At 53.3% G+C, this 11,561-nt stretch overlaps 1 protein-coding gene across 1 annotated transcript; it reads left to right on the plus strand.

Annotated features, from left to right (window-relative positions):
• Positions 1 to 1,624: 1,624 nt before the first annotated feature.
• Positions 1,625 to 2,751, plus strand: TEX44 (testis expressed 44; the record flags this gene model as incomplete). Its single annotated transcript, XM_081260610.1, has 2 exons — positions 1,625 to 1,918; positions 1,993 to 2,751. The coding sequence occupies 2 exons, from the start codon at positions 1,625 to 1,627 to the stop codon at positions 2,749 to 2,751; spliced, it is 1,053 nt and encodes a 350-aa protein (XP_081116736.1).
• Between the last annotated feature and the right edge of the window lie 8,810 nt (positions 2,752 to 11,561).

Here is an 11,561-nt window from a genome sequence, read left to right on the forward strand (position 1 = left end):
CCTGAGCCTTTTAGTCGCGAGAACAGAAAACCCGGCAAAGGATCAATATAGCTGCTGCTGCTCCAGCCTTACATTCCTAATAGCCAAAGGCATAAAGGGTGGAAGAGCCAAATGATATTTAGCTTTTTGAAGGATCCTTTCTAAAGTACTGCCTAATTCTTTCTGCTTGCTTCTCTTTTGCCAGAATCTGGTCTCATGTTCTTGCCTATCTGCAAGAAAGGTTGGGAAGCCCATTCTTTTAGCTGAGCAGACAGCCACTCTGAATAAAACTGGGGTCTGACAGTAAGAATGGAGGGCAACTAGGATGGTCAACTAGCAGACTCCTCCACATTCCTTCACATGGTTCAGCTGCCTCGCCCCCATACTCCCCAAAACTTGGGTTTGCCCATGACCTCTAAGGTGGCCTCAGGGCACCACAGGAGAATAAGTGGGTAGGAAGGGTTGAGAAGGAGAAGTGGAGTGGAGGAGAAGGAGAGGTGGAGCCAGCTTCAGAGGCTCAGATAGCGGAGTGTAAAGGGGATGAAGAGAACATGGAGAGGCCTCATGTTAGGGGAGGAGGAAGACGAGGGCCAGCGAAGGAGCTGGAGAGAGGCAGCATTGGAGAGAGCATGGGAAGGGAGTGGGGGAGGAAATTTGGGCTACTGAGGGCAAAACCCTGGGCGGCACCAGCTGTCACCCAGAGGTGCCCAGAGCAGCTGTGGTAGCACTCTGCTCCCAGCACCCAGCTTCCTCACCCTGCCAGTCACTCAGTGCTTCTGACAGCCCTCCTGGATACCAGAGGGGCCGGAAAGCTTGCATGAGCTAAAGTCAGGCGGAGTTCAAATCCCAGATTTAGTGCTTATTCATGTGACTTTGAATAAGTTGCCTCTTCCCTCTGAGGCTCAGCTGCCCCAGCAATAAGTGGGTATAAGAACAGAGCTGCACCTGCTTAGAGACAGTGGGGTCACGGGGCTTGGCTCCTCTCTGGTCCCTGATAAGCAGGCACCAAATGTTACTGACAACCCCAGAGTCACAGACACAGAAGAGTGAAACTTTCCAGCCCAACCTTTTTAATAAAGGGACGAGCACGGGTCTCAGGAACACCATGGGGGTGCAGATCCTTTGTGGTTGTCTGTACCCCAAGTCAGGAGGGCAGGAAGAAGATGAAGTTTGTCTATCCTGTGTCCAAAGGGTTAATTCCACAGCCAGGGACAGTCAGAACCAGGAGCTGACCAGGTTCTGGCCTTGACTTAATCCTGCCCACTGCTGCTGGAAAACAAATTCCCTGCAGAAGGACTGGCCATATCCAGTCCTGTGGCACCAGAGTGGACAAAGAGGTTCTGGGAGGGGTCCCTGATGAACTCTAACTTGGCATCTGTACCCTCTTCTAATTTGCCACAGTCACAGGCATTATGACTGCTTTCGACCCTGTGGCAGCACCTGCACCTGCATACACACCTCCATCCTACAAACGTGGCTGCAAGTCAGCCATAGCCTGGGTTCAGTAAGGCAGCCACTGGGGAGGCTTGCTGTACATGTGCCTGTGACATCACCAGCCACCCACACCCCCCTGTGACTTCAGCACCCAGACATCTTAGCCCAGCAGAGTCATGGCCACTCCCACTGCAAGTGGCGGAGGGCATAAATGACCACCCTACCCTCAGAAGAGGCCAAAGCCACCAGCAGCCCCCCATATGCTCCTTCTGAGGCCTTTCTGGGCAACGAGGCTGACCACAGCCCTGCAGATGATCGGACAGGAGGCTCCCAAGGTCAGGCCCCCCTCCCTGCAGATGTCTCACCAGAGAGCAGCGCTGCAGAGGCCACTGAACTCCAAGATGTAGATCAGGCCACCTCTGAGGCCAAGCCAACCTCTGGGGACCAAGACAAGAATGAAGTTGCTCCTGGCAGCAGCCAGAAGCCTGCAGAGATCACACCTCTGGTGCCCAGCCGGTGTTGGTGGGCAGTCAGAACCTGCTACCGGTCAGGCTAGCTGGGGATAAACTGATCCCTCAGGATGGCGTGGGCCTGCTCCGTGACTCCCAGGCTCAGAAAGGAACACCACCGCAGGGGAGGGACCCCGAGAAGCAGCTGATCTTTGCTTTACCTGCAGTAGAAGTCCCGCCCTTTGTGGGTGCTGCTGACCCAGCCACTGCAGGCGCCAGTGGTCAGCTTGACCCTCCGCCCACTGGCGTCACCCAGGCTGCTGAAGAGAAAGCCAAGGGGCCCCAGATGGTGACAGGGGACGACCTGGTGGACAGTTCCACAGAACACTGGGTTCAGTCCTTCCCTCCCTTCCCAGCCTGCAATGCCCCGCCCTCGGCCTTGCCCAACCCCCACCGGGAGGCCCCGGGGAGGAGGCCGCTGGACTCCGACCTGTACATGGCGGATGAGGACAACGGCTACATGCGCTCCTTGACCAGCCTGCTGGGCGGGGGCGAGGGCGAGGGCTCCATCGGCTCCCTGGCCAATATCCTGGTGTGGTCCGAGCCCATGGGCATGACCATGGCCATGGCCTTCCTGACCTCCAGCCACGGCTCCCCGACAGAACTGCTGCCCAACACGGGATCCAACCTGCACTCGGTCTCCAGCATCCTGGGGAACGCCAGCTCGGCCTTCTCCTCCGGGCTGGCCACAGGGACCAGCTCGGCCCTGCGCTCGGTCACCCAGGTGCTGGAGACGGTGGAGCGCAGAACTACGGAGAGCATCCGCTCGGCCTTGCGCTTCCTGACCAGTCACCTCGCCCGGCGCCGGTTCCATGCCAGCCCCAGCTGAGACTAGATTCCCACACGGGAACCCCAAGGACTTGCCCAGCAGCTCTGGAGACCCCTGGATTCTCACCCCGGCTCCTGCCCACCCCTCCCGGGGTGGCTCCCCGGCAGATCAATAAATCACCACCAGCGTTTATTTTCTAAGCGCCAGCCTCGTCCCTTGTCCGAGCAGTGGGCAGAGTGGAAGCCAGGAGCACCTGCCTGGCATGCAGAGGTCCTGGGGCCCACCCCAGCACCAGGTGGGGGAGGACAAGAGGGGCTCTGGGTGTCTTGCAAACAGAATGTCCTCAGGTTGTCCCATTCAGGGCCTAGGACAAATGGAGTGGCTCTTGTGGGGAGCCATTCTAACACGTGATTGGGTGACTCCCGTTAAGGGCCTGAGGCGCTTTCGCTCTGTCAAGCTTTCCCTACCCTTTCCTGATGAGAGAGCCCATCCGTGTGGGGGTGTGCCTGACCACTGACCCCGGGGACCCAATCACTGACCCTGACCTTGGAGTGCAGCCCCCCCTCAACCTTCCTTGGATGGAATTCTCTCCTGAATCTCTTGTTCCCCAATAAAAGGCTACTCCCCGGAGTGTTTGCTCTCTCTCTCTCCTGCTAGCCCTGAGTAATCCTCGCTGCCCTGCTGGGCGGCTAGAGGTGGGAACCAGAGAGGTGAGCCGTCTGGGACCTAGCAATAGAAATAAGGTAACTGGTCTGTGTGTTTTATTTCGATCTCTTCTAACTAACTTTATGCCTAGAACCTCATTAACGAAACCATTGCGCAGGCCGCGTGGTAGAGGCTCTGAGAGGCCCGCAGAGGGAGGTGGAGGGTGCTGAGTCACCAGTGTGGATTCAGACCCCTGGCCTTCCGGGCCTCCCTCTCCTGAGCTGTAATGGAGACAGTAAGCCCCCACCCCGAGATACTAGTTGGCCTCAGCAACAGGGAGCCCTTACTAAGCTCACACCTTACAGCTGTCATCATTATTTGCCCAGTGGGCAGGTGATAGGATGGCACAGGGTCCAGGCAGAGTGACAAGCTGTTCTTGTCGTGCTTGGCTTCAGACTAAGGGGATTCCTGGGATGGGGGGCTTTCAGTTTTGAAGCTGGCAAGCCAGGATAGCTGCCCCCTTAGGCGCAGGTCTCTTTCCTTGGAGTGTGCTCTGGTCTGCATCTGAGAAGGGTTGGCAAGGAGGAGCAGGAGTGCAGGCCTGGGGGCCCAGCTAATGCTCAGAAAGTGAGCCTCCTTCCGGCTGCACCCAGTGCTGCTTCCAGAGGTGAGAGGTGGTGCATGAACTCCAGCAGGATGTTGGCCTGACCTGTCCCACCCTCCTGCCACAGCCTGGACTGCTGTTCTTCCCAGCAGTCTCCTGATGAGGGCCCTGGGGGGGAGTCAGCCCACTGATGCATTTGTTGGACTTACATAGTGTTTCTCAAAGTGCAAACTAATGAATTAATTGCTAGAGTTTTAAAAAGGAGATTTTACATAAAAATATGGATTTCTACCTCTTTGGAAAAATCTAGGGCCCTCTGTTTTGGTTTGGATGTGAGATGTCCCCCAAAAGCTCATGTGTGAGCAATGCGAGGTTTAAAGGAGAAGTGACTGGGTCGTGAGAGTCTTAATCGATCAACAAATTAATCATTGAATTAATCCCTGGGGGACACCGAAGGAGGGTAGGATGTAGCTGGAAGAAGTGGGCACTGGGGGCATGGCTTTGGGGTGTATTTTGTATCTGGTGAGTGGATTCTCTCTGCTGTCTGATGGTCATGTGAGCGGCTTCCCTCCACCACACCCTTCCACCACTGATGTTCTGCCTCACCTCAAGCCCGGAGGGATGGAGTCAGCTATCTATGGACTGAGATCTCTGAATTCATTAGCCAACTTTTCCTTCCCCACAATTGTTCTTGTCAGGTTACAGTCACAGCAACAAAAACAGTTGACTAAAACACCCCCATTTCTTCAGGATCACAGGCAGCTAAACTGCCTACACCACCACTTTGGGGAGAGTGGTGGTCACTGTCACCACAGCCCACCTGGCCTTGGAGTGACAGATGTCTCAGCCTGACCCCCGGGAGCATGTGTAGGCCACACCTGTTTTGCAGATGGCTCATGAGAGGAAGTCTGACTCTTAAGCCCTAAAGGGATGTAAAGACAGACTAGACATGTGTACCCCTAGTCCCCAGGGGCTGCCACCTTCTTGAGGTGCAGCATGAACTGTCCCCAGTTCCCATGTCATGAAAGCAAAGAATTCAGAGGAGTGAGGTTGTCAACTTAGTAATGGGGGGGTCCTCTCAGAGAAGCAACTGAGTCAGACCTTAAGAGCAAGGGGAGAGGGTACTCCCCAGACAGACATGGTAAGAACAAGGCACCCCCAAAATATGCTCATCCATGCTTTCAACAAATGGTATTGAACACCACTGTGGACCAGGCCCTCTATGCCCCCAAAGCTACAGAGGTGACCTGAGCTTTGCAAGGGACAGAACAAACTCAAACCAGCATAAGGAAAGGACTGGTGGCTGGCACTGCTGCCGGTGTGGGCAAGGCGGGCTCCCGGCTCAGCAGGTTCTCTGGGCTGTCTTTCCAGCTGCCCCACTGCTGGCTCTCTCCATTCTCAGCTCCACCTTCTGGAGAAGTGGAACCCTGTCCCCACTGGCCTTGGCAGGTGAGTCCCAGGGAAGCACACTGGTTCAGTACCCATGTCCTGCCCTGGACGGGTTATGCAGGCCCCAGGACTGAAGTACCAGTCACCTACCAGTCACCTGGCCCAGGTCAAAGCCTAGAAATGGAGGTTCATCTCAGGAGAGGGCATCTGGAGCCAGCCGGTGAGTGATGAGGAAGGGGCGTGCCCTTTGGGTCCAGGCCACCTTGAATCTGGGCACCCTGCCTGCCCGCTGTGTTTCCTTCTCCTCTCCTGCCTCAGTTTCTTCACCTGTAAACAGATGGTTCAGTGTTGTCAGGAGTTGGACTGCCATGAGGACTGCAGGGCCTCATGAGTCAGTGCCCAGGACAGTGCCGGCATGTGGTGGAGTGTACACGACATCATGCTGACCACTGGTGCAGAGCCCGACCTGGAATCAGGTGCCCAGAACGTGGCTCTACCATGAGGAGTGGGGGGGGGGGCAGCTATGTGCCGGCTCTCACTGAGGTGGGCCTTCACTGTTAGAGGAGGACCAAGGCCTGGAGCACAGCAGCTCAGTGACGGTGGCTGGCAGCAGGGATGACAGGGCCAGGGGTCCCCCTGTGGAGAGATGGTCCAGGCCCAGAAAAGTCAAGGCTGGCAGTGAGGGGTGTAAAAGGTGACAGAGCCAAGGGAAAGGAGACATCGCAGGTGACCAGTTGGGTTGAGGTTCAGGAAAACGACAGTCACGATTCCCTGGTGGCCTGAGCCTTGCAGTTACGGGATGACACGCGGGTCACTGCCAGGTGTGGAACACCAGGAGAAGGGCCAGTGGAAGCCGTGGGAAGGGCCGGATGGCGCTGAGGGGAACCTGACCCCTGGACCATCTGTGGCTGTGGTTTTTGTTTGTTTGTGTGGGTCCTGAGGATTGAGCCCAGGGGTGAATCACCCCTGAGCCACATCCCCAGCCCCATTTTTTAAATTTTATTTGAGTTGGAGTCTCTCTAAGTTGCCCAGGCTGACCTGGAACTTGTGAGCTTCCTGCCTCCGCATCCCGAGTACCTGAGGGGACAGGTGAGGACGGCCACACTGGCATCTGTTGGTCCTTGATATGAAAATCAGGAAGCAGCCCACCTTTCCATCTTCGCTGGCTGGTGTTGACTCTTGGAGGTCCTCGCTACTCAGTAAGGACACAGCCCGTGACCAGCACAGAGGCAAGTTGGGGCAGGAACCCCCGCCACCATTGACTGACTTAGGTGCTGCCCTGCAGGCCAGCCACTGGCTGTCAGCTCTGGGCTCTCCCTGCCTCTTCCTCCTGCTCTTTGCTATGGGGTAAACAGTTGTGCTGCCAAACCCCAGGAAGCACATGCTCCCCAGGGGTGGGCCCCAGGCAGCACATGCTCCCCAGGGGTAGGCCCCAGGCATCCAGGTGCCAGACACCCTGGAGAACTCAGGCTGCACACTCAGGGCTGCAGGCTCCAACGTGGAGAGAACCCGATGCCCGGAGCCCAGTATAAGTTGGCCCAGGGATAAATGAGAATGAAGAGGAAACCCCAAGACAGGAGCTTGGGGACAAGCTCCACCCACAGGCAAGAGAAGAGGAGGCAGTTCAAAAAACACAGGAGCAGTGGGCAAGGGGGAGTGATCCCGCCCATCATGGGACAGGCATGCAGCAGCGTGGGGCACTGGCTCGGGGATTATTTGGAGCTGAGGGCAAATGAAGAAAAGCAAATTGGGGACAGCTTTCTACTCTCCCCTTCTCTGAAGAGAAGGTATAAATTTCCCTGTGACAGTTCCTCCTTTTCCAAACCAGGAAGAGGAGAGCAACCTCTCACTATAGACAGATGGTTGAGAGGAATCTACACAAACAAGCCTAACAGTGGCCCCTCTACCAGGAGTGCCCCCACATATTTACCTTCCCACAATTTACCATGCCCCAAAAGCCCAGAAACGCCTTTCAACTCTCCACAAATTTATCGTCCTTTGTTAGAATGGTATAAAAGCCATCAAACCTTGCCACTGCTTTGGGAAATTTCTTTCTATGAAGCCCCCCCACACCATGGGAAACTTTTAGTATCTAATAAAATAACATACAACATTTTAACATACAAAATAAATAAAGTCTGCTGTCCATCTGTCTTTTGTCAGTTTCATTTACAGCCCCAGTAATAACCTAAGAGGATGAAGGACTTTTTTTGAACCCAAAGCCTCCCTGTGGTTCATGATATTAGATGCATGAACACTGAATAAGGGGGCACACAGCTGGGGAGAGGCAGTTAACAGAGACAGAAGAAAGGGACAGCGGTAACAGTGGTGAGGATAACGGGGTGGCCCTGGGAAGGTGTGGAGAACTGGAGGCAGGACAGAGTTAACACTCAGCCCTGCGAGGCCAGCCAGCTTCTCAGGAAGCCAGGGAGCTTCTCATTTACATGGTAGGTGTGACACCTGACAACAGGCGGTGTTTCTCTGGGATGGACTTTTGGATTATGTTCTGCCAGGAAAGACTGACAGTAAACAGGAGAACTGCTGAAATGGCCATTTAGGCTGGGCCAAGAGTCAACAGGACAGGCCCAGTGTCCTACCATCTGACCAGCAGGAGCTTGGTTAGGGAAGTCATCCACAAGTCCGAGCAGCGGTCAAAAGGGACGCCAGCCCAGGGTTTGGTGGACGAAATGTTCGGCCCTCTCCTCCCCCTTCAGTAAAGGACTTGTTCCCGCAGGTGCCAGAGTACTGGAAGTGGACAACCTGCAGCAGCAGCCCCTTCAGAGAGCTACCGTGATGTCCCTGAGGCTGGCTGGGGCTGGCATTGCAGCCTCGACTTCTCCCTCTGTCCACTTGGTTTCTTCTCTCCTCACTGGGCATGATCCCAAAGAAACATCCTGGACACTAAACCCTGACTCAGAGCCCACACCCTGGGGGCCCACACCATGGCCACGGCTGCTAACCCTTCCCATCTGAGTGTGTGTGCCAGTGTGAGAGAGAGAGGAAGGCAGAGAGACTCACAGTCAAGTGATGGGGAAGATTTAAAAAGAATATCTGGGGGCTGGGGACGTGGCTCAAGCGGTAGCGCGCTCGCCTGGCATGCGTGCGGCCCGGGTTCGATCCTCAGCACCACATACCAACAAAGATGTTGTGTCCGCCGAGAACTAAAAAAAATAAAAATATTAAAAATTCTCTCTCTCTCTCTCTCTCTCTCTCTCTCTCTCTCTCTCTCTCCTCTCTCACTCTCTCTTTAAAAAAAAAATATCTGTTTTGTTTAAAAAAAAAAAAGAATTAGCGGGGTATTGTGGTGCTCACCTGTAATCCCAGGAACTCGGGAGACTGAGGCAGGAGGATTGCAAATTCAAAGCCAGATTCAGCACATTAGTGAGGCACTGAGCAATTTAAGGAGACCCTGTTTTAAAATAAAAAATTAAAAGGGCTGGGGATGTGGCTCAGTGGTTAAGCGCCCCTGGGTTCAATCCCCGTACAAAAAAAAAAAAAAAAAAAGTTAGAAATTTGACATCACTTTAAGACTGGTTAAAAAAAAAAACAAAAAACTAAAGCCAATCTTTGTCAGTTTTCCTGGCTTTGGAAGGACAATATTTTTGTTTCGTTTGTGGCCACAAGGCTAATTGGCCAAAATCGCTAAGTGACTGTGGTCTGGTTCTTGGGTTTGGTTTTAGGAAGGATCACTCTCCAGAGCAGTGATCCTGAATAAGGGCATTCCACGAGGAGGATGTCATAACGGGTGGGTAAATGAGGTCTGGAGGACACATTTAAATATTCCCGGGCTAGGAGGGAACCCTGTTCCTGGGGATCCAGAGTCCCTGAGCCTGCGGGAGCGCCCCCTGCGGGGCAGAAGGCAGCACTGCTTGCACCAGGGCGCAGGGCCGGGCGCTGGGGAATTTGAGCGACCTTGTGAGCTAGATTAGCATCAGAGATACCACCCTCGGCTGGCTCGCGCGGCGAATGCATCCTAGCAAGCTCTTAGGAACAAGGACAGGAAGACCGAGGGGCACAGACGCTCCCAGCAGCGTCGCTGGCAGAGCTGAGCAACAGCCCAGCAACCGGGCAGAGCAGCTCTGAGATCAGAGCACCCATAGCCCAGCGGCCTCAGGCCCGGCCCAGCCGCCGCCAGTCTCAGAACCTGAGCCTGAAGCAAGCTGGCCTGCCCTGTGGAGTCCCGCACAGGTGGACACTGTGGTCCTGGGAGAGGGCCTCCATGTCTCCAACCCTCCATTTTCTCCTCCGCCAGGTAGATCTTCCATTTGCCTCATAGAAATGCTGTGATCACCAACATATTTTTGCTGGGCATAGTGGACACACCAGTGATCCCAACAGCTCAGGAGGGTGGCAAGTTTGAGCAGCCTCAGCAAGGCCCTAAGCGACTTAGCAAGACCATGTTTCAAAATTTAAAAAAGAGGCCTGGGGATGCAGCTCAGTGGTCAAGCACCCCTGGGTTCAATCCTCAGCGCAAAAATAAATAATAACATTATCTTTTAAAACAGAATGCTAAAGTTCAAACGTGTCCCCTCAAAATTCATGTGTCAGAAACTAATCCCCAAATTTATATGGTAAGGGTATTTGGAGGTGAGACCTTTGAGAGGTAATTAGGAGACAATGAGGTCAGTAGGGCAGTCCCCACGATGGCCTTGGGGAGAAAGACCCAAGTTAGCATGCTTGCTCTGTCTCACTCAGGGACACCCTCCACCATGTCATGATACAGTGAGAAGACTATGCTCTTGGCCTTCCTGCCTCCAGAAGTTTAAATGAACTTGTTGTGGGTTTTTTTTGTTGTTGTTGTTGTTTGTTTGTTTGTTTGTTTGTTTTTGGTACTGAGAATTAAACCCAGGGGCACTTTACCACTGAGCCACCTTCATGGCCCCCTTTTTTTTTTTTTTTTTTTTTTTGGAGACAGGTTCTCACTAAGTTGTTTAGGGCCTCACTAAGTTTCTGAGTCTAGTCTCAAACTAAACTTCTATTCTTTATAAATTTCCCAGACTCAGATATTTTGTTATAGCAACAGAAAATATGCTGAAACAACATTTAACAGTGGGCACATGATAAAGTCAATTTTCTTCCTTCTGGCATTTTCTGTATTGCCTGTGTATTGTTCGGGAAATGACAGAACCCTAAGTGAGTAGTTTAGACACAAATGGCATTAATGGGCTGTGTCACGAACAGCTAGGAAAGAAATGGCTTTGGGATGCCTGGCATGGGGGACTCAAAGCTGTCAGGACTGTCTCCATCCTCCTGAGTCGCTTGTCTCCTCTACTCCCACGGCTTCTCTCTTCCCTCCAGGCGTCTCTTCTTTTCAGGCTCCTGTAAGCTCCAGGTCCAGAGGCTTGTGCCTCCAAGACTAGAAAGGAGAAGTCTTCCCACTCTGATCAGGGCAGCCTGGATCACGTGTAGGAAAGGATCATCCAGCACTCCCAGTGCCTCTCTCAGCAGGCTGCTCTGCCCCACCCTGAGCCATGCTCCTCCCAAAGAGGACCTGTGGCAGCCTGTCCCCCCAGGCTCCTCTAGGTCTGGGACTGCAGGTAGCACCCTAAGCTCCACACCTCTTGCATCTTTAGTTTCCCCAGCAGACAAAAGTCATCTTTCCCACAAATACAGGCCAGAACAGCAGGTGGGACTGAAGGATTTCCCAAGGCCACCCACAGCCCACTCCTAGGTCCTGGGCCCTGGGGCATGGTCACCCACTATTGGAGAACTTGTCCACAACTTTCTTTTCTTTTTATTTTCTTCTTTGTTGTACTGGGGATTGAACCCAAGTGTGCTTTTGCCACTGAGTTATCTCTAGTCCTTTTTATTTTTTATTTTGCAGAGGCTGGCCTTGAATTTGCCTTCCTCCTGCCTCAGCCTCCTGCGTCCCTGGGATTATAGGTGTGTGCCACCACGCCCAGCACAACTTTTCTTTTTTTTTAATATATATATTTTTAGTTGTAGATAGACCTTTATTTTATCGATGTATTTATATGTGGTGCTGAGAATCAAACCCAGTGCCTCACACAGGCCACGCAAATGCGCTACTGCTGAGCCCCAGCCCCAGCACAACTTTTCTTTAACCATGTGATTTGGAAAGAGCCAAAACATTCACCTCTTTCAGTATGCCCCTCAACTCCTTGGATTCAAGAAAAGATTCCTCTGAATCTCTGAATTTTAAATGTCAACCAATGAAGAAATAGAATTCACCTAAAAGTTTGGGTTTGTGTTTGGGTAGTGTAAGCCCAGC

This window comes from Spermophilus citellus (genome assembly GCF_964194105.1).
Source record: "Spermophilus citellus genome assembly, chromosome: 11".
In the NCBI taxonomy this organism is placed as follows: Eukaryota; Metazoa; Chordata; class Mammalia; order Rodentia; family Sciuridae; genus Spermophilus; species Spermophilus citellus.